General features: G+C 44.0%; 8 protein-coding genes and 1 pseudogene across 10 annotated transcripts; 8 read left to right on the plus strand and 1 right to left on the minus strand.

The window, feature by feature from the left end:
- Positions 1-28: 28 nt before the first annotated feature.
- Positions 29-3858, plus strand: LOC141819752 (uncharacterized). The gene is made up of 6 exons (XM_074706995.1): positions 29-360; positions 555-806; positions 1269-1442; positions 1524-1630; positions 2745-3076; positions 3221-3858. The coding sequence occupies exons 1-6, from the start codon at positions 202-204 to the stop codon at positions 3757-3759; spliced, it is 1563 nt and encodes a 520-aa protein (XP_074563096.1). The 5' UTR covers positions 29-201; the 3' UTR covers positions 3760-3858.
- Positions 3859-4828: 970 nt separating this feature from the next.
- On the minus strand, positions 4829-11340 carry LOC141819753 (translation initiation factor IF3-2, chloroplastic-like). 3 transcript variants are annotated; one of them, XM_074706998.1, is made up of 10 exons: positions 10914-11340; positions 10502-10541; positions 10361-10420; positions 9587-9648; positions 9314-9369; positions 9209-9242; positions 7049-7121; positions 6888-6980; positions 4985-5147; positions 4829-4876 (listed from the first exon to the last, which is right to left on the minus strand). In XM_074706998.1, exons 1-9 carry the CDS (start codon positions 11180-11182, stop codon positions 5007-5009), a joined length of 828 nt encoding a protein of 275 aa, XP_074563099.1. In that variant the 5' UTR covers positions 11183-11340; the 3' UTR covers positions 4829-4876; positions 4985-5006. The 3 variants fall into 3 exon arrangements, with proteins under 3 accessions (XP_074563099.1, XP_074563098.1, XP_074563097.1); XM_074706997.1 differs by having other exon boundaries at positions 4967-5147; XM_074706996.1 differs by having other exon boundaries at positions 4829-5147.
- A 382-nt stretch (positions 11341-11722) lies between these two features.
- Positions 11723-13796, plus strand: LOC141819751 (heat shock 70 kDa protein 5-like). The gene has a single exon (XM_074706994.1). The coding sequence runs from the start codon at positions 11765-11767 to the stop codon at positions 13688-13690; it is 1926 nt and encodes a 641-aa protein (XP_074563095.1). The 5' UTR covers positions 11723-11764; the 3' UTR covers positions 13691-13796.
- Positions 13797-14450: 654 nt separating this feature from the next.
- LOC141819691 (putative polyol transporter 6) lies at positions 14451-15944 on the plus strand (annotated as a pseudogene).
- A 400-nt stretch (positions 15945-16344) lies between these two features.
- LOC141819692 (putative polyol transporter 6) lies at positions 16345-16996 on the plus strand. The gene is made up of 2 exons (XM_074706949.1): positions 16345-16414; positions 16521-16996. The coding sequence occupies exons 1-2, from the start codon at positions 16345-16347 to the stop codon at positions 16994-16996; spliced, it is 546 nt and encodes a 181-aa protein (XP_074563050.1).
- A 495-nt stretch (positions 16997-17491) lies between these two features.
- LOC141819693 (putative polyol transporter 3) lies at positions 17492-19008 on the plus strand. Its single transcript, XM_074706950.1, has 3 exons — positions 17492-18038; positions 18475-18570; positions 18716-19008. The coding sequence occupies exons 1-3, from the start codon at positions 17492-17494 to the stop codon at positions 19006-19008; spliced, it is 936 nt and encodes a 311-aa protein (XP_074563051.1).
- A 51-nt stretch (positions 19009-19059) lies between these two features.
- Positions 19060-19398, plus strand: LOC141819694 (putative polyol transporter 6). The gene has a single exon (XM_074706951.1). It carries the CDS (start codon positions 19060-19062, stop codon positions 19396-19398), a length of 339 nt encoding a protein of 112 aa, XP_074563052.1.
- A 399-nt stretch (positions 19399-19797) lies between these two features.
- Positions 19798-20343, plus strand: LOC141819695 (putative polyol transporter 3). Its single transcript, XM_074706952.1, has one exon. The coding sequence runs from the start codon at positions 19798-19800 to the stop codon at positions 20341-20343; it is 546 nt and encodes a 181-aa protein (XP_074563053.1).
- Positions 20344-20392: 49 nt separating this feature from the next.
- Positions 20393-21606, plus strand: LOC141819696 (putative polyol transporter 3). Its single transcript, XM_074706953.1, has 3 exons — positions 20393-20525; positions 20782-21024; positions 21131-21606. The coding sequence occupies exons 1-3, from the start codon at positions 20393-20395 to the stop codon at positions 21604-21606; spliced, it is 852 nt and encodes a 283-aa protein (XP_074563054.1).
- Positions 21607-22268: the final 662 nt, after the last annotated feature.

The following is a 22268-nucleotide window of genomic DNA, read 5'->3' on the forward strand; positions in this document are numbered from 1 at the left end:
CGCAAAATTTGACCTTGGTCGCTCCTCTCACTCTTCCGGCGAATCACCTCCGCCTGTACGGCGATTAGATCTCATTCCGATTGATTCCGTCGATCGAGGTGAAGTATCTTCCGATTTCTCCACGTGATCGACTGGAAAAGGCGCGTAGGAGCAGCGGAAGGTGGCGTTCTAGGGTTCCTCGTTCGGGAATCTTCCAGCGGTATGGTTCAGTCGTCGGACTCCAGCAAGCGCCGAGCTGATTCCACCCTGCACCCGGATCCTTCCCCTCCGAAGGTGAAGTTGGAAGTGGAGGAGTCCTTGGACGTCGAGCGCAGCCCTCTCCACAAGAGATCCAGGGACGCGAGCACTTCGAGTCAGCAGGTAGATGAGTCACTTCTGTTTCAAATCAAAATTCTTGGTATCTTGAGAATTTATGTTGATTCGAATCTCTTGATCCGGAGAAAAGGAGCTTTTCTTTTCTTTTCTTTTCATCTCCCTCGTGGAACACCTGCCAATAATTAATCTGTAGCTGTTGAAAAGAGGTAATACCAGCTTCTGATGCTACCTTGATGCAGGCTCTGTACAACAATGTGCTTGGGGAGCCGGGACCGCTGGGCCTCCGTCTAAGGAAGAGTCCGTCTCTTGCTGATTTGATTCAGATGAGGCTTTCTCAGGCAAAGGCAGGTAGCAGTTCATGCGGCACTAACTCGAAGAGCTCGGAAGTCGGCGATGCTAAAGAATCAAAGTCCTCAGCTGCTTCGAGCTCATCTAGCAAGATCAAAGCTTCGAATTTTCCTGCATCATATTTGAAGATTGGGGCATGGGAGGTGCGGATTTTATTAAGGAAATTTTTGATGGTTTACGTAAATGATGCAACTCTGCTCTTCTGTTATTTTGTGTATGCCTGAGTGAAAGATTTTGTCTATGCATTATTCTGGTGCTCTATTCTTGTATTTCCAATCTATTCAATCGTTCTGTTTTACACAGAAATTACTTGTCCGTTCTTTTCTTCCTATTTGTGTTCATATCTCTCTGTGAGATGGTCCAAGAAATCTGATGACTGGTGTTCCTTGCCTTTTGTTTCACGTGCAACTCTTAGCGAGTAATTTAACATAGGAACATAGTGCATTTCAAGTCAATGTATTTTCATGTTGAGGGTGCATGACATGGATGCTTAATGGTGAATTAGTACATCCTAAATTCCTATTTTTCTTATCTTTAAGTGAAGTAATCCTTTACTAGATTGGTTGAGTTTGTGGAAAACTTCACCATGTTCTATTGGCAAACAGTGTATTTCTAGATACGAAGGTGATCTAGTGGCAAAGTGCTACTTTGCTAAACATAAACTTGTATGGGAAGTTCTTGAAGGTGGTTTGAAGAGCAAGATCGAATTTCATTGGTCCGACATTACCGCCATTAAGGCAACATTTTCTGAAGGTGTCAATGGGACATTGGATATTGTGGTAGGATTTTTCCCCCCCTCATATTGTGTTGGTCGTATGCTGGTCATTTTCTCTTGGTAACAAGTTGGCAATTTTTTATAGTTAGCAAGACCACCTCTTTTCTTCCGCGAGACTGATCCTCAACCAAGGAAGCATACACTATGGCAAGCCACTCAAGATTTTACCAAAGGCCAAGCAAGCATACACAGGTACATGTAATTTGTATTTTTCCCATCTCACTGAGGTTGACCTCTTGTTGTTCTTGATGCTTAACTGTTGCCAAAGGTAGGTAGTATGGTTTAATTTTTTTGTTTTTATTATCAGCACTTTAATAAAAAATAATCAAATTTGTTCTTTGTTAAATATTTTTCTGACAGCCTTTTTGGTGGAAGAAAATAATCATGAATTGATGTTTTGATGGTGGATTTCATTGAGAAAGAACTGACCTCTATTGTCAATTTTCCTGATTTGGAAACCACACCTATTTATTACAAATGCACAGATTTTTATCGTCCATTTTAGGTCATATTTTAATTGAAATATAAAAAAACTATAACATGAAAAGGAAGAGATTTCTTTACAAAATGGGATGTGCTAAATGGGAAGAAATAGTTTTTCAATTGCTGCACCACTAAGCAGAATTCTTTAATCGGAGTTCATAATTTTTTTCGACATTGATAAGTAATAGAAAGAAATTTTGTGCATCTTGTTTATAAATTTTGATTTACCTTTTAACAATTAGTTCAAATTATATCTTTTATGCCTATAATTAATAATATATTGTTTTATGATGATTTGTCATGTAAAATATATTCTGTGTGGTTACCCAATTCATGCTGTGTTCTTTGACTTCACAATTTGAAAATAGGCTACTTTGTGCTTCAGATGTTAGAGTATAATTTCATCAAACATATTTAAATTAAGTTTGGTGAGATATAACAGATGTTGCTAACATTTTCCAATATTGCTTAAGGTATATGTTTGCCTCCTATCTCAAATTGTTCGAAACATAGATATAAGCTGAATTTTCATACTACGACCTTCCATAGATTATATGCTAATTGACTTGTACCTTTATTTATATTGTTGTGAAATATAAATATGCTCCAGCCTAAGCAATACAATTGAAGGAATAATTTTTTTCTTAACTTCTTGTCTACTGCATAAAACATTAGTTTTTAGTTTTCAATACAGTAGTTACCCATGTGTTACTTCTGTTAATAAGGTTGCAGTATTTCTCTTTTCCATCTGGTTGAAAACCATATGCAGTGCGACCTGTTCTGTTTTACCATCATTGTAACTTTATCTAAATGAATGCTGCAGGAGGCATCTCCTTCAATGTTCGCAAACTTTGTTGAGCAAGAATTTTGAGAAACTTATCGACTGTGATCCACGTTTGAAGCTGCTCAGTCAGCAACCAGATACGATATTAGAATCTTCTTACTTCGACCCTCAGTTCTCAGTTTATGAGGATCAAGGGGATTCTAATCATTTTCAAGAGGTTATTAAAGATGATTGTGGAACCGTTTTCTCTGGCTTTTGTGAACCTAGTTCCCCTTGCGCAACTTCTTCGATCTCCAATAAGACTGAAACGCGGGATTCTTTTGGGAGAACACCTGATTTTGACTCACAAGACACTCCTTCACCATGCTCAGGTAATAAGATAAGATCTGGCACTATACTATCATTACCTTTTGGTAATTCTTCTGTTCTAATATGTTTATCCTGATTTCTTTCTATTAAGAATCTTTTAGGTAATGCCTTGATCTTTCTTAATTTTGACACCAATGTCATTGTAGGAATTGAAGCTCGGTCAGGGGAAGAAAACATTGCCAAGGATATGGAATCAAGAGTCCAAAACTGGTGGGATCAATTGAAACTGCCTGGAATCAGAGGATCTATGTCCATGACTGATCTTGTAAACCACTTAGATCATCACATCTCTGAGCAGATGGCTTTAGGCAACACGTCATTGCCTAGCAACACCCTGCCCGACAGAGAGATGCTCGAAGATATAGCACAGTATCTTCTCAATGATCCCCAGTCTTCTGCTGCTTCAGATGAACAATCTATCATCTCAAGGGTTAACTCCCTTTGCTGCCTGCTCCACAAAGATACGGTGGCAGGTACAAAGTCAAATTCCAAAGTGAAAGATCGCGACGACATTCAAGCTGGTGCAGGATCTGACGAAGAACCTTATTCAACTCCAGAGGCTGAGCCTGCTGATGGTGCACAACCACCATTATCGAGAAAAGAATCATATGGGGAGCTTCTGATACTTCCTCGAATAGCGTCGATGCCGCAGTTTTTCAATGTACCTGATGATGCAGAAAAATAACCCAGATAAATCGCCTTCCCTTAATTTTTTTGTATATATTAGGGAGGCCACTGTTTGCTTTCTGTAGGTTTTGAAAGCCTCAACTTAAATTTTTTTTTTTTTGCAATGAATATGAAAAACACAAAGTGTTTATGAGATCCTTCTTGCAACTTCAAAGAAATTATTGTACATTTCTTCCAATTTGATGATTATGCAGGTTACCCTGGCACTTTGAACAGGTTTATTACATGGTTCATTGTGTTGCTGAAAGAATTAAAGGAAACAACCTGCTTTACACAAGTGATGATCTGTTTTGACCTCCAACTAATTAGATGAGTACATTTTGCAGATTTATAAATCCTATTTTGGTAATGAGACTCGCAAAAAGGTGAAGTATTCGATCCAACCTTGAGCCGGGTGAACAAACTAAGAAGGTCAAGCATGTTCGCGGCATTAAGTGAGCTAAAGAAATCGAGCGGAAGAACACAAACTACAAAAACAGAAACATTGGGAAGACTTAGTAGGTTGATGGAGCAAGCATAAGTCCAACAAAATGAATGCGATAGATACATCGAGCAAACTAACCAATCGAGCAGATCAGACAAATCAAGTAGATCAAGTGAGCCAGCTGAAATGAGTCGACAGGTAAGAACCAAATAAATCAAAATGCTCAACAGAATTAGAAAGACTTGAGAATGAAATAGACCCTTTGTTTATATAATCAAACACTAAAAATGGTTAAAAGAAATATAAAGATTTGAAGAATGAAATATATCTTTCCACTTGCCACCGAGTTAAACACAGGTTCATTTACAGTATCCACACCTTTTGAAGATTATAACACAGTGCAAGCTTCAAAATTCGAAATGCCATAGCTTTTTTCATTGATAATATAAGTAATACATCTCTCCAGATGACTGAAAATCGTGATTGTAAAACATAATGAACAAGCTACATCAAGCCTCTATGATACTCGATAAACTTTTCGGCATCTTTAAGCAGCCACTGTGATTCGTTTCCATAATCATGAATGGACTTTTCGCAGCAAGAAGATTCTACTGTCTGCTGAATCCATATTTACATCTGGTAGTTGCATGATCACCTGGATTCTGATTAATAAAACCAAAACACAAAGTACCTGGGTATGAAAAGACACTGTCAATGTTGCGTGGATCGATAGCTAATCCAGTGATGAATAGCCAAAACAACTGGTAGGAGAGGAAGATACAATCTTATTGCTATGAATCTCGATTAGTGTCCTGGTGCGGCTAAACACTTGCGGAAACTTCTGGAACTGGTTTTTCCTTTTTCTTTGACTGCTCCTGTGTTTTCTGAACAATTGCTTTGTTTGGCATGAGAACCATGAAGATGTTTCTTTCGCTGAAGTTTTTGCTCTCCTCAATTGCCAACTAAAAGACCAAAAAATGAAAATGAGGAGCTGAAAGACAGCTTTAAACAATATGACAAATTCTTGAGAATAATTTGATCCTATGTCATGCAATAACAAAAGGAAATATAAGCAGTTGCAAGCAAGAAAAGTATACGAGGCATTGGTATCCTTGAAGCAAGGTATGAAATCCCATGTCACATCGGGGTTTTAGTCCGAGCCCAAAATGAGATGTGCCGGTCGACGCCAATGGCATATTAAGGTGGTGTCAATTGTCAGCAATCAGTAGGAACTAAAGAGGGATAAAGATGAAGAAATGGGAGAGGAACCTCATGGAAGATCTCATTGGCGATCTCCAATTTGTGGAAGCCTCTACTGGAACTATAGCTAGCAAAAGGTCTTGCCGATGACCTCCATCTCACTAAAGACTTGTGGGGTCCTACAATAGAGCCCTAGCTCACAGAAACTTCGAAGTAGCATTGCTGCCGAAGGAAGCCTTGTGAGTCAATGACTTTTGGTATCATATATATCAAGGAGTTGTTGGGGAACCAACATTTGCCTTGTGGTTAGACTTAATTATGTTTTTATGTGTCGACAATATTGTTTAAGTTAGCTTTTTTTTTTTATGTTTTTGATATGTGCGGAGGTACTTGAGTAGTGCATATAACAATTGTGAAGATCGTGAAGCTTGTTGCTCGAGAGCTTAACATGGATCAAGTCGGTGCACTTGGGGAGGAGCTCAGTTTGAGAGTTGGAGGTTTGGATTAAGCATAGGTGCTAGCTTCAGCAAAAGGTGGAATCCGCCACCCCAACGGCCCCACGATCATCTGTTAGGAGGTAAATCGAGAAGCTGCAGTTGGTCACGGCGGGGAAGGACATTGCCTCGGCGAAGACCCTTGTCCACTTCAGCAACTCTGCCTCGTCATAACCAACTCAACTATGCCCCAGGGGACAATAGGTGCTAGCACTCGTGGAGCTCGTTACCTTATAGTTGACTTCGATTGAGTTGATGTACTAGAGCTAAGGAAGGAGCTTAGTGGACTTGAAAGCCGGAGGTTTAGATCAAGTGTTCATGATGGAGCTCATGGAGATCATTACCTTTGAGCTAGAATGGAACCGGTTGTAATATTGGAATTTGGGGAGGAGCTCTTGATAATGCAAACTCTTTAAGTTTTTATTTACATCCATAGGAGAGTCATTGTTAGAGAGCATCCAAATTTTGGTTGGGATTGTAAGAAGTTTACCCCATTGTCTCTTCTAAAAGGGTGGAATTAGCACCGGATGCATCATACACCATGGAGCAGAAATGGGGTCACCAGAGCATCTTATATCATTATGTTAGTGTGTCTCGTTTATCTCTTTTATTTCCACTACTATTATAAATTGACACAATCAATCGTACACGAGCACACGATTACTAAGATTGTTATGTGCCTTTGTAGTGTGTGATAATTTGGAAATTGAGCTTACTATCTATTCACCTTCCCTAGTCAAGCCTCTCACATATGATCCTATAAGAGTTTCACACACTGCCCAATGAGGCAGAATGTTTAATTTCACCCCTGCTGACCTGACACGAGTCAGAATTTTAAACAGTGCCTTGATGAAGCCTTCCATGAGTTAGTTATTTAAGGACACAACCAAGGGTCAAATAAATGCATACAGAAGGTAATGTCCTAATGCACAGATACCACAAAACTTCTAGAATGTAGCATAATTCAAGTGGAAATAACAACGCAAAAAGTTTAGAAGGAATCATTACCTCTCCGACATCACTTTGAAAGCGTCGGAGTAGTTCAATAGCGATATTCCTGAATTCATTTTCCCTGCCTTTCAAGTTAACAATGATTTTCACCTGAAGGAAATATTGAGGATAAGCTAAAGCTCATTGTCTTAAGAAGAATTACATAGGATATAAAGAACCTTATCACCATCTTTAAGAAATTTCTGAGCAGCTTTTAACCTCACTGAGTAATCATGGGAATCAATATTGTACCTGTAATCAGACTGGTTAATTTCAAGCTACGGCATAACATTTTTAAATGGTAAAACCAGGCAAATGAAATGGGTGGAATTATTGAAGTAAAAGCATGACAGGATAAATGAAAATGTGAATAGTTAATAGCAGAACATACAACAAAAGGTTGCGTGTCCTCCCAGTTATTTATGATACTATAATGAAACAAAAAATGCCATTAATAATAGTATCTATGTCCATTATCTCAACTATAGGTTAAAGAATACATGTCGTTTTCGTGAATCTAAACAAGCAAAAAGATTAATTTTACCCACAGAAAGAAAAAAGGATGGATTCACTTTACCGAGACTGCATGATGTAGCTCACCTTAACTATCCTATTAAAAGCTATCTTCCTTGTGAACAAGTGAAGTTTCTCAGAGTAGTAAGCTTGTGCAAACCAATCAGTGAAAATTAAATTGAATATCTAATAAGTAAACACCATATGTTGCATGATAAGCACTACTTCTAAGTGGATTGAGATGCAAGATGTGAGAGAAATGAAAAACAAAGTAGAAAAAAACTGGAAATGAAAGCAGATGAGTCCTAAATGAATGGATACTCTCAAATGGCATGGAAGCATAGAGTACTGAATGAATGGATACTCTCAAATGGAATGGAAGAAGAGAATCGAATGAATGGATACTCTCAAATAGAAGGGAACAAAAAGTAACTTTGATGCCATAGACTACATCATTAAGAACACCATTGCCATACATAGTTTTATTATCATTCAATGTCAACAATCCAAAAAATAGTTGACTTTTTCAAATAATACAAGGAGCCTACAGAAAAAACAAGTATATATATATATATATATATATATATATATATATATATATATATATATATATATATATATATATATATATATATAAATAGATAGATAGATAGATAGATAGATAGATAGATATTGTTTAAAAATAACATTCAAATACAATTAAACTTGAAATCAATTTCTATCTAGGTTTTAAAAGTGTAGCCCTCACATTCTTAGGAAGGATGTTAATTCTACAAAACAGCAAGAACATGCCAATCCTTAGACCTCATAAGCTCAATGAAGATCTTTACCTTGTATATGGATGCATAAAAAGGCTTACCATCAAAAGTCTATCGAAGAGTGGAAGGTACAAACCTGACAGTTAGCTCTACAGTCCACCAATTTTTCATAATAACATGTGTGTTTCTAAGCAAAAACAAATTGATGAAGCATACCATGCATAGCATTTCTATATTACAGGAAATATAAATCAATATTATATTTGAAAGAAGTTGGCTCTGAAATGGCTATGAGAAATAAATGGCCATTTATATTCAAAAGCCGTAACCTATAAAGTGTCAAAGTTGATTCACAACTGTGCATAATTTAGACAATTATATCCATTCTCTATATTCAAACTTCCTACTTGTTCACCACCCATTCACATCGCATAAAGACTACGAGGAAGAAAGATGGATTTGGAGACTACAGATGACTTTATTGCACAACTGAGGAGTATGTGATCCTCTTTATATTTGAGGCCTCACTGAATAAATGGTCAGGTCCTATTTGATCTCCTACTCACCACCTACAACACCAAATGGGCAAAAACCAGATAATTGTCCAAGAACCTCTCTAAAACACAAGGGTGCTTTGAACATTTAATGAACAGAAATAGGCAAGATGTGATATAAGCATCCATATTTCTTGAGCATTTGATATTACTTCTCAACAGCAAAGGCACCACTTTTAACATAATAAACTGATAAAAGGGTGTATAAAATTACCAAACAAAAATGCTTCACATGGAACCACCTTCACCAAGGTCACAACTTAAAATTTAGTCAAGTAGTGCCAATTAACAGACAAGTTTGGCAGAACACAATTCAAGATAGAAAACAATTTGATCTGGAAATTCAAATAACACCAACTTAAACAGTTTACCCATGGACCAATCAATAGATGACTTTCATGATAGAAAAAATTTGATCGGAAAATTTCAAATAGCATCAACATGAACTGTTAGCCTATGGACCAATCAAAAGATGAGTAAACAAAATACCAACTAGATCAAAGAAGAAACATACCCCATTTTCAATTCCTTAATGTTGACACGGCTTGCTGCAAATAGAGAAGAATAAGGAAAAACTACCATTTCTCATAAAAAAAAAATTGAAGGAAGAGACATTCACCAGCTGATCTCTTTTGTTGCACCCTTTTCTTCTTTTGCTGCTCATATTTATGTTTTCTGCATAACAAAAAAAAATGTAATGCTGAAAGGGAATGCTAGAACTGAAATCAGCTTTTTTTTCACGCCGTCTAATGTTCTAAAAAGTTTATCAATGCTATATATAGACGCATGCCGCCTATTACAATTGACAATGGTTGGTGCCAAAGCACTAAGGACTATAAATGTGTTCATGGTAGGTATAAATAGTAGAAACCCTATATCAAACAGAGCATACTGATAATCTGAAGTGTCAAAAAGCCTGAGCACAGGAGGATCAGCATCCGCAGACAAAATTGCCTGAAAAACAAAAATAAGTATGGATGATTGATGTTCCAAATTATTCAACCATCAGATACTAAAATTTCTTCATGAAAATCAAAATTTTCCGGAATATTCATACATGACAGATTAGGATAGAAGTAGAAGGAAGAGATAATTTAGCATGCCTTCCATAATAGTATGATTTGAATTTTCTAGACAAACAATGTCAAGATCCAAGATAAAGAAACTTTAAAAATGAAGAAACTAATAGTGTGAGATAAAAGACCACATCATGCTTAGAATGGTACATTAGACAACTACATTTAGCCTTGATAAATTCAATTGAGTCCCTTTGTAGTGATGAATAACTTAGATCTTCTGGTCTGTCAGTTACAAGTATTACCAAACTCAAAAATGAACCATGAAAAGTTAACAGACTTATCGATTCTCATCCATATCATGCATATGTGCTTGGTATTCACTTTGTACTTGTTGAGGTTCGTAGAATTTCTAAACAGTAATGTAATAACCTTCAAATCAATTTAAGTTTCAAACAGCAATGGCTCTAGCTTATGTGCACTTTTTGTTACTCAAATGCTCAAGTCCTCATCTAAGGAATTTACAGAAGCTATAAGTAAATTAACAACAAAGAAAAATAAATAAATATGTCTGAGTTAAGATGTCTAAGATATATCAGGCATTCATGTGCCTTCGCAGTTATATGCATTGGCATGATCAAAAGGTATACCAGGATAAGTTCAGCATCATTTGCCATTCGTACAGCTTCATCAATCAACACTACACCAAGCTAAAAAGAAAAAGTGAACAAGTGAACTAATGAAGGTGCAAACAATATCACTCTCAACACAAGTGAGATAAATAGACTAACCATATTTTGCTGCTCGTCTAGCAACCTTACAGAAGTTGAACTGAAATAACAAAAATGAAAATATTACCCGTATTGCCAACAACTAGCAAGAGGTAAACCAAAAGATTATCAATTCAAGTAGTTTTATAGAACGCTTAGTCATACAAGCATGGGACTCTAAGGAGCAAAATTATGCAATAAATGTTTTTTTTACAAATACATGAAGAACAATTATGGATGCAGGTTAGATACATGTATTTCAGAGTTCTCTAACATATTAAGTGCACAAACTAATCCATTTCAGTTATACAATATATTTTTTTTTCAAATTAATGTTTCTACATTAGACCTTTAAATCTTCAGCGGCAATTTTTTATATATAAAAAAACTACTATCAAAGAATACAATAGCGGGCAGACATAGAAGAGCATACTTAAGCCTATCCAGGTCAAGCGCAGGGTCATAGTCGGGGTCCGCCGCGAGGCGATTATCTCCGGAACGCCTCCTGGACGGACCAGGGCGGTACCCCCCGCCACCGTATCGCGCGACCACGGCCACGAGAGGGCGACGCGCCCTGAACCGGCTCTGGGATAGTTTGAGCGGGAGGAGGAGCGGCGGAGCCAAGATGCACTTGGATGGGCCGGAGGCGGCGGAAGACAAGGAAGGTGAGGGATTGAAGGAACAGATGGCGATTCTCGCCATGCTTTTGCTCCGATTGAACCTCGACAGCAACGGAGGAGGGGGAAATCGAAGCTATGCGACTGCTATTCGCTTCTTCGTGTTCCGTCGGAGGAGGGAAGAGGAGGATGGACAGGAAGAGGAAGGAGAGGAGAGCTCATGAGAGAGAAGTGAAGAGGAAAGCAAGCAAGCAAGCGACCGGTGCGAAGCGCAGCTATTTCTTATCCACAGTGACGTCGACCGGCTTTGGGGAATCCTTCTCCAATTTCGTTTTGCACCCCCTAATTTTATTAAATTACAAAGTATCATAGAAACTTTTCACTTTGCGTCTTTGCCTCTCTGATTAAATACTATTTTTTTGTTATAAGAATAGAATTCGATCTCACCTTGACACGCGTCTCGAATCGTCTGCCTCATCTGCCGCCACCTGTCCATCCTCCGACCGCTTTATATATATAGTAAAATCCTGCGAGCTGCAGCTCGTCTCGTCTGGAGATTTCTACTCTCTTCTTACTTCGCCTGCAATGTTCCTGTCTCGCCGCTATAAATCGCAGCCATCTTCTTCATTCTTTCCCAATTCAATCCGAACATAGCTTGAGAACGATCATGACGAAGAGCAAGGCGATCGGCATCGACCTCGGGACGACGTACAGTTGCCTGGGGGTGTGGATGAACGATCGTGTGGAGATCATCCCCAACGACCAGGGCAACCGCACCACCCCTTCCTACGTCGCTTTCACCGACACTGAGCGCCTCGTCGGCGACGCCGCCAAGAACCAGGTGGCCATGAATCCGCACAACACCGTCTTCGACGCCAAGCGACTCATCGGCCGCCGCTTCTCCGACCCGACCGTCCAGGCTGATATGAAGCTCTGGCCTTTCCGCGTGGTGGCTGGCCCCTCCGACAAACCCCTCATCGTCGTCTCCTACAAGGGCGAGGAGAAGCGGTTCGCCCCCGAGGAGATCTCCTCCATGGTGCTCTCCAAGATGCGGGAGATCGCCGAGGCATTCTTGGGGCAGACCATCAAGGACGCCGTCATCACCGTCCCGGCCTACTTCAATGACTCCCAACGGCAGGCTACGAAGGACGCCGGCTCCATTGCCGGCCTCAACGTTATCCGCATGATCAACGAGCCCACGGCCGCCGCCATCGCCTACGGCCTCGACAAGAAAGCCGCTCGAACAGGGGAAAAGAACGTCCTCATCTTTGATCTCGGCGGCGGTACCTTCGACGTCTCCCTCCTCACCATCGAGGAGGGAATCTTCGAGGTGAAGGCCACCGCCGGGGACACCCACCTCGGCGGCGAGGACTTCGACAACCGCCTCGTCAACCACTTCGTTGCCGAGTTCAAGAGGAAGCACAAAAAGGACATCAGTGGCAACGCGCGGGCGCTGCGCCGCCTCCGCACCGCCTGCGAGCGCGCCAAAAGGATCCTCTCCTCCACCGCGCAGACCACGATGGAGGTGGATTCTCTCTATGAAGGGATCGACTTCTACGCCACCATCACCCGCGCCCGGTTCGAGGAGCTCTGTATGGACCTGTTCCGCAAGTGCATGGACCCGGTGGAGAAGGTCCTCCGCGATGCCAAGATCGACAAAGGGCAGGTCCACGAGGTTGTGCTCGTCGGCGGCAGCACCAGGATCCCGAAAATTCAACAGATGCTGCAGGATTTCTTCAACGGGAAGGAGCTCTGCAAGAGCATCAACCCCGACGAGGCTGTGGCCTACGGCGCCGCCGTGCAGGCCGCGATCCTCACCGGAGAGGGGGACGAGAAAGTGCAGGACTTGCTACTGCTCGACGTCACGCCTCTGTCGCTTGGTTTGGAGACTGCCGGCGGAGTCATGACCGTCTTGATTCCCAGAAACACCACCATTCCCACCAAAAAGGAGCAAGTTTTCTCGACCTACTCAGACAACCAACCAGGAGTGCTCATCCAGGTGTACGAGGGGGAGAGGGCGCAGACGAAGGACAACAACTTACTCGGCAAGTTCGAGTTGACCGGAATCCCGCCGGCGCCGAGAGGGGTGCCCCAAATCAACGTGACCTTCGACATCGACGCCAACGGCATCCTCAACGTGTCGGCGGAGGACAAGACTGCAGGTGTGAAGAACAAGATTACGATCACCAACGACAAGGGGCGGCTGAGCAAGGAGGAGATCGAGCGGATGGTGCGCGACGCGGAGAAGTACAAGTCGGAGGACGAGGATGTGAAAAGGAAGGTGGAGGCGAAGAACAGCCTGGAGAACTACGCGTACAACATGCGGAACACGGTGAGGGACGAGAAGATCAGAAGCAATCTGAGGGAGGATGACCGGCAGAAGATCGAGTCGGCGGTGGAGGCGGCGATACACTGGCTGGAGAGCAACCAGCTAGCGGAGGTGGAGGAGTTTGAGCACAAGCTTAAGGAGCTGGAGGAGACATGCAACCCAATCATCGCGAAGATGTATCAAGGAGGAGATGGCGGCGTCCCGCAGGGTAAGTTCGACGCCGGCGGCGCCGCCGCCGGGCCCAAGATAGAAGAAGTGGACTAAAGCTACTACTGATGGATTATCGGGCCTCCAAGTGCAATTTGGGCTTTTAAAATTAGTCTTTAAATCGCGTGGATTATATATATATATATATTTCGGGTTCGGTTTGTCCGTGATGAAAATCCGCTTTTGGATTCTAAATAAATAAAAACAGTTATTATAACTAAACAATTCGTCTAATATTTTAAATTGTTTTTATTAAAATAAAAATATAGCTAAATAAATATCATAAATTCGCTTGACCTTGACCTTCATCATAACTAAACTGTTGACCTTTCCTTCCTTTTTTGTCTACATCCACCTTAACCGGCGTCGGCGTCTTCATCGCGTCGTGGCTGGTGAAGCATGGTACTTGTAACAACGCCGACTTTTGGAGGTCTCCAAGATGACTTCAACCTCTCAGACAAGTAAATCTAAATTTTTAGAGGTATCTTCAATGCATGCGCGGTCATTGGGTCGCTGATTGCTGGACGAATCTCCAACCTGATTGGTCGCCGTTATACCATCATCATAGGTGCTGTCATTTTCTTAGTTGGCTCCGTCTTCATGGGTCTAGACATCAACTTCGCTTTGTTGTTGTCCGGCCGTTACATCGTCGACGTCGGGCTCATGATCGCGCCAGTCTACTCGGTGGAGATTTCATCGACGTCCTCCTGTGGCCTCTTCATCTCGCTCTTGGAGATCTGCACGAGCTTAGGAATCCTCAGCGGCTACCTTGCCAACTTTGGCTTCAGCAAGCTCCCGCTCTTTTACAGCTGGCGCCATGCTCGGGATCGCTGTCATTGCATCCATTGCCCTCGCCACCACCATTGCCAGGATGCCTGAGTCACCGTGGTGGCTGGTGATGCAGAGTCTTGTCAATGATGCGCGCGACATCCTCCTCTGCATTAGCAACAGCGAGGAGGAGGCCGAGCAACAATTGGAGGAAATCAAGGCCGCTATGGTAATCGACAGAGCGTGCGCCTGTGACGTGAAGGAGTGTGGAGGGAGATCCTGCGATTGACACCGACAGTAAGGAGGGTGCTCATGACCACCGTCGACATCCACATGTTTCAACACGCCACTAGAATCGGCCTGTTTGTGTAATTTACTGGGCATTAATTGCTGTCATGTAGCATATATAGCAAAACAGAAAACAGACTAAACTTTATCACATTGATTATTTAATTTCCGCTACCACGTACCAATTCATACGAAAATTGACTTCTTTCCTAGGGAGCTGGTGTCTCTTCCCCAGTGCGCTGCAGTTTCAGGTATCGGCCAAAAAATCGTCTGCCGCCGCCCAACATGAGTTTTTACTAATTCTTTTTTATTTGTTTCATTTGAAGGAGCTGAAAAGAATAGTAGTCTGGAAATGGACTTCAAGCAGAAAAACGTCTTTGCCCGCTTCACTGCCTCGTCCATCTTTGTGCTGATGGGTTACGGTGAGCTGCTCTTTTCTTTATTTTTTTTAAATGCAAATCGAGCTTAATATATGGTTGGGCCGCAGATACAGGAATCATGAGCGGGGCCACGCTCTTAGTCCAAGATGACCTCAACCTCTCAGACAAACAAATCCAAATTTTTGGAGGTATCTTCAATGCATGCGCGGTCATTGGGTCGTTGACTACTGGATGAATCTCCGACCTGATTGGCCGTCGTTATACCATCATCATAGGTGTTGTCATTTTCTTAGTTGGTTCCGTCCTCATGGGTCTAGACATCAACTTCGCCTTGTTGTTGTCCAGCCGCTGCATTGCCGACGTCAGCGTCGGCGTTGGGCTCATGATCGCGCCCGTCTACTCGGCGGAGATTTCATCGACGTCCTCTCGTGACCTCCTTATCTCGCTCCCGGAGATCTACACGAGCTTAGGAATCCTCAGCGGCTACCTTGCCAACTTTGGCTTCGGCAAACTCTCACTCTTTTACAGCTGGCGCGTCATGCTCGGGATCGCCGCCATTGCATCCATTGTCCTCGCCACCTGCATTGCCAGGATGCCTGAGTCACCGCGGTGGCTGGTGATGCAGGGCAGTGTCAATAATGCGTGACATCCTCCTCTGCGTTAGCAACAGCGAGGAGGAGGCCGAGCAACAATTGGAGGAAATCAAGGCCGCTATCGTAATCGACAGTGCGTGCGCCGGTGACGGGAAAGGAGTGTGGAGGGAGATCCTGCGACCGACACCGGCAGTAAAGCGGGTGCTCATGACCACCGCCAGCATCCACTTGTTTCAGCATGCCACTGGAATCGGCAAGTTTGTGTTATTTACTGGGCATTGATTGCTGTCATGTAGCATATATATCAAAACAATAAGCAGACAAAACTTTGTCACATTGATATTTAATTTCCGCCACCACGTACTAATTCATACGAAGATTGACTTCTTTCCTAGGGAGCTGGTGTCTCTTCCCCAGTGAGGCTATAGTTTCAGGTATCGACCGTAAAATCGCCTGCCGCCGCCCAACATGAGTTTTTACTAATTCTTTTTTATTTGTTTCATTTGAAGGAGCTGAAAAGGAGAGTAGTCTGGAAATTGACTTCAAGCAGAAAAACGTCTTTGCCTGCTTCACTGCCTCGTTCATCTTTGTGCTGATGGGTTACGGTGAGCTGCTCTTTTCTTCATTTTATTTAAAATGCAAATCGAGCTTAATATATGGTTGGGCCGCAAATACGGGAATCATGAGCGGGGCCACGCTCTTAGTCCAAGATGACCTCAACCTCTCAGACAAGCAAATCCAAATTTTTGGAGGTATATTCAATGCATGCGCGGTCATTGGGTCGCTGACTGCTGGACGAATCTCTGACCTGATTGGCTGCTGTTATACCATCATCATAGGTGCTGTCATTTTTCTTAGTTGGCTCCGTCCTCATGAGTCTAGACATCAACTTCGCCTTGTTGTTGTTCGGCCGCTGCATCGCCGGCGTCGACGTCAGGCTCATGATCGTGCCCGTCTACTCGGGGGAGATTTCATCTACGTCCTCCCGTGGCCTCCTCATCTCGCTCCCGGAGATCTGCACGAGCTTAGGAATCCTCAGCGGCTACTTTGCCAACTTTGGCTTCAGCAAGCTCCCGCTCTTTTACAGCTGGCGGGCCATGCTCGGGAACGCTGCTATTGCATCCATTGCCCTCGCCACCAGCATTGCCAGGATGCCTGAGTCACCGTGGTGGCTGTTGATACAGGGCCTTGTCAATGATGCGCGCGACATCCTCCTCTACGTTAGCAACAGCGAGGAGGAGGCCGAGCAACAATTGGAGGAAATCAAGGCTGCTATGGAAATCGACAGAGCGTGCGCCGGTGACGGAAAAGGAGTGTGGTGGGAGATCCTGTGATCGACACCGGCAGTAAGGAGGGAGCTCATGACCACCGCCGGCATCCACGCACGCCACTGGAATAGGCCTGTTTGTGTTATTTACTCGGCATTGATTGCTGCCATGTAGCATATATAGCAAAACAGTAAGCAGACTAAACTTTGTCACATTGATTATTTAATTTCCGCCACCACGTACCAATTCATACGAAGATTGACTTCTTCCCTAGGGAGCTGGTGTCTCTTCCCCAGTGCGTCTGCAATTTTAGGTATCGGTCGTAAAATCGCCTGCCGCCGCCCAACATGAGTTTTTCCTAATTCTTTTTTATTTATTTCATTTGAAGGAGCTGAAAAGGAGAGTAGTCTGGAAATTGACTTCAAGCAGAAAAATGTCTTTGCCTGCTTCACTGCCTCGTCCATCTTTATGCTGATGGGTTACGATGAGCTGCTCTTTTCTTCATTTTTTTTAAAATACAAATCGAGCTTAATTTATGGTTGGACCGCAGATACGGGAATCATGAGCGGGGCCACGCTCTTAGTCCAAGATGACCTCAACCTCTCAGACAAGCAAATTCAAATTTTTGGAGGTATCTTCAATGCATGCGCGGTCATTGGGTCGTTGACTACTGGACGAATCTCCAACCTGATTGGCCGCTGTTATACCATCATCATAGGTGCTGTCATTTTCTTAGTTGGCTCCGTCCTCATGGATCTAGACATCAACTTCGCCTTGTTGATGTTCGGTCGCTGCATCGTCGGCGTCGGCGTCGGGGTCAGACTCATGATCGCGCCCGTCTACTCGACGGAGATTTCATCGACGTCCTCCCGTGGCCTCCTCATCTCGCTCTTGGAGATCTGCACGAGCTTAGGAATCCTCAGCGGCTACCTTGCCAACTTTGGCTTCAGCAAGCTCCCGCTCTTTTACAGCTGGCGCGCCATGCTCGGGATCGCTGCCATTGCATCCATTGCCCTCGCCACCAGCATTGCCAGGATGCCTGAGTCACCGCGGTGGCTAGTGATGCAGGGCCTTGTCAATGATGCACGCAACATCCTCCTCTGCGTTAGTAACAGCTAGGAGGAGGCCGAGCAACAATTGGAGGAAATCAAGGCCGCTATGGTAATCGACAGAGCGTGCGCCGATGACGGGAAAGGAGTGTGGAGATTCTGCGACCGACACCGGCAGTTAGGAGAGCGTTCATGACCACCACCGACATACACGTGTTTCAGCACGCCACTGGAATCAGCCTATTTGTGTTATTTACTGGGCATTGATTGCTGCCATGTAACATATATAGCAAAACAGTAAGCAGACAAAACTTTGCCATATTGATTATTTAATTTCCGCCATCACGTACCAATTCATACGAAAATTGACTTCTTCCCTAGGGAGCTGGTGTCTCTTCCCCAATGCGGCTGCAGTTTCAAGTATCGACCGTAAAATCGCCTGCCGCCGTCCAATATGAGTTTTTACTAATTCATTTTTATTTGTTTCATTTGAAGGAGCTAAAAAGGAGAGTAGTCTGGAAATGGACTTCAAGGAGAAAAACATTTTTGCCTGCTTCACTGTCTCGTCCATCTTTGTGCTGATGGGTTACGGTGAGCTGCTCTTTTCTTCATTTTTTAAAATACAAATCGAGCTTAATATATGGTTGGGCCGCAGATACGGGAATCATGAGTGGGGCCACGCTCTTAGTCCAAGATGACCTCAACCTCTCAGACAAGCAAATCTAAATTTTTGGAGGTATCTTCAATGCATGCGCGGTCATTGGGTCGCTGACAGCTGGACGAATCTCCGACCTGATTGGCCGCTGTTATACCATCATCATAGGTGCTGTCATTTTCTTAGTTGGCTCCGTCCTCATGGGTCTAGACATCAATTTCGCCTTGTTGTTGTTCGGCCGCTGCATCGCCGACGTCGGCGTCAGGCTCATGATCGCGCCCGTCTACTCGGCGGAGATTTCATCGACGTCCTCCCGTGGCCTCCTCATCTCGCTCCCGGAGATCTGCACGAGCTTAGGAATCCTCAGCGGCTAACTTGCCAACTTTGGCGTCAGCAAGCTTCCGCTCTTTTACAGCTGGCGCGCCATGCTCGGGATCGCTGCCATTGCATCTATTGCCCTCGCCACCAGCATTGCCAGGATGCCTGAGTCACCGTGGTGGCTGGTGATGCAGGGGCTTGTCAATGATGCGCGCGACATCCTCCTCTGCGTTGGTAAAAACGAGGAGGTGGCCGAGCAACAATTGGAGGAAATCAAGGCCGCTATGGTAATCAACAGAGCGTGCGCCAGTGACGGGAAAGTAGTGTTGAGGGAGATCCTGCGACCGACACCGACAGTAAGGAGGGCGCTCATGACCACCGCCGACATCCACGTGTTTCAGCACGCCACTGGAATCGACTTGTTTGTGTTATTTACTGGGCATTGATTGTTGTCATGTAGCATATATAGCAAAACAGTAAGCAGACTAAACTTTGTCACATTAATTATTTAATTTCCGCCACCACGTACCAATTCATACGAAGATTGACTTCTTCCCTAGGGAGCTGGTGTCTCTTCCCCAGTGCGCCTGCAGTTTCAGGTATCGGCCGTAAAATCGCCTGTCGCCGCCCAACATGAGTTTTTCCTAATTCTTTTTTATTTGTTTCATTTGAAGGAGCTGAAAAGGAGAATAGTCTGGAAATGAAGTTCAAGCAAAAAAACGTCTTTGCCCGTTTTACTGCCTCGTCCATCTTTGTGCTGATGGATTACGGTGAGCTGCATTTTTCTTCATTTTTTTAAATGCAAATCGAGCTTAATATATGGTTGGGCCGCAGATACGGGAATCATGAGCGGGGCCACGCTCTTAGTCCAAGATGACCTCAACCTCTCAGACAAACAAATCCAAATTTTTGGAGGTATCTTCAATGCATGCGCGGTCATTGGGTCGTTGACTACTGGACGAATCTCCGACCTGAATGGCTACCGTTATACCATCATCATAGGTGTTGTCATTTTCTTAGTTGGCTCCGTCCTCATGGGTCTAGACATCAACTTCGCCTTGTTGTTGTCCAACCGCTGCATAGCCGGCGTCAGCGTCGGCGTCGGGCTCATGATCGCGCCCGTCTACTCGGCGGAGATTTCATCGACGTCCTCACGTGGCCTCCTTATCTCCCTCCAGAAGATCTACACGAGCTTAGGAATCCTTAGCAGCTACCTTGCCAACTTTGGCTTCGGCAAACTCCCACCCTTTTACAGCTGGCGCGCCATCCTCGGGATCGCCGCCATTGCATCCATTGTCCTCGCCACCTGCATTGCCAGGATGCCTGAGTCACCGCGGTGGCTGGTGATGCAGGGCAGTGTCAATATTGCGCGACATCCTCCTCTGCGTTAGCAACAGCGAGGATGAGACCGAGCAACAACTGGAGGAAATCAAGACCGCTATGGTAATTGACAGAGCGTGCACCGATGACGGAAAAGGAGTATGGAGGGAGAACCTGCGACCAACACCGGCAGTAAGGCGGGTGCTCATGACCACCGCCAGCATCCACTTGTTTCAGCATGCCACTGGAATCGGCAAGTTTGTGTTATTTACTGGGCATTGATTGCTGTCATGTAGCATATATATCAAAACAATAAGCAGACAAAACTTTGTCACATTGATATTTAATTTCCGCCACCACGTACCAATTCATACGAAGATTGACTTCTTTCCTAGGGAGCTGGTGTCTCTTCCCCAGTGAGGCTATAGTTTCAGGTATCGACCGTAAAATCGCCTGTCGCCGCCCAACATGAGTTTTTACTAATTCTTTTTTATTTGTTTCATTTGAAGGAGCTGAAAAGGAGAGTAGTCTGGAAATGGACTTCAAGCAGAAAAACGTCTTTGCCTGCTTCACTGCCTCGTTCATCTTTGTGCTGATGGATTACGGTGAGCTGCTCTTTTCTTCATTTTATTTAAAATGCAAATCGAGCTTAATATATGGTTGGGCCGCAAATACGGGAATCATGAGCGGGGCCACGCTCTTAGTCCAAGATGACCTCAACCTCTCAGACAAGCAAATCCAAATTTTTGGAGGTATATTCAATGCATGCGCGGTTATTGGGTCGCTGACTGCTGGACGAATCTCCGACCTGATTGGCTGCTGTTATACCATCATCATAGGTGCTGTCATTTTTCTTAGTTAGCTCCGTCCTCATGAGTCTAGACATCAACTTCGCCTTGTTGTTGTTCGGCCGCTGCATCGCCGGCGTCGACGTCAGGCTCATGATCGTGCCCGTCTACTCGGGGGAGATTTCATCTACGTCCTCCCGTGGCCTCCTCATCACGCTCCCGGAGATCTGCACGAGCTTAGGAATCCTCAGCGGCTACTTTGCCAACTTTGGCTTCAGCAAGCTCCCGCTTTTTTACAGCTGGCGGGCCATGCTCGGGAACGCTGCTATTGCATCCATTGCCCCCGCCACCAGCATTGCCAGGATGCCTGAGTCACCGTGGTGGCTGTTGATGCAGGGCCTTGTCAATGATGCGCGCGACATCCTCCTCTACGTTAGCAACAGCGAGGAGGAGGCCGAGCAACAATTGGAGGAAATCAAGGCCGCTATGGAAATCGGCAGAGCGTGCGCCGGTGACGGGAAAAGAGTGTGGTGGGAGATCCTGTGATCGACACCGGCAGTAAGGAGGGAGCTCATGACCACCGCCGGCATCCATGCACGCCACTGGAATAGGCCTGTTTGTGTTATTTACTCGGCATTGATTGCTGCCATGTAGCATATATAGCAAAACAGTAAGCAGACTAAACTTTGTCACATTGATTATTTAATTTTCGCCACCACGTACCAATTTATACGAAGATTGACTTCTTCCCTAGGGAGCTGGTGTCTCTTCCCCAGTGCGTCTGCAGTTTTAGGTATCGGCCGTAAAATCGCCTGTCGCCGCCCAACATGAGTTTTTACTAATTCTTTTTTATTTATTTCATTTGAAGGAGCTGAAAAGGAGAGTAGTCTGGAAATGGACTTCAAGCAGAAAAATGGCTTTGCCTGCTTCACTGCCTCGCCCATCTTTATGCTGATGGGTTACGATGAGCTGCTCTTTTCTTCATTTTTTTTAAAATGCAAATCGAGCTTAATATATGGTTGGGCCGCAGATACGGGAATCATGAGTGGGGCCACGCTCTTAGTCCAAGATGACCTCAACTTCTCAGACAAGCAAATTTAAATTTTTGGAGACTACTGGACGAATCTCCGACCTGATTGGCCGCTGTTATACCATCATCATAGGTGCTGTCATTTTCTTAGTTGGCTCCGTCCTCATGGGTCTAGACA

This window comes from Curcuma longa, unplaced genomic scaffold (genome assembly GCF_044706935.1).
Source record: "Curcuma longa cultivar G26 ecotype Majalengka, Jawa Barat unplaced genomic scaffold, ITB_CL_G26_1.1 utg18532_np1212_1030455_RagTag, whole genome shotgun sequence".
Taxonomy (NCBI): Eukaryota; Viridiplantae; Streptophyta; class Magnoliopsida; order Zingiberales; family Zingiberaceae; genus Curcuma; species Curcuma longa.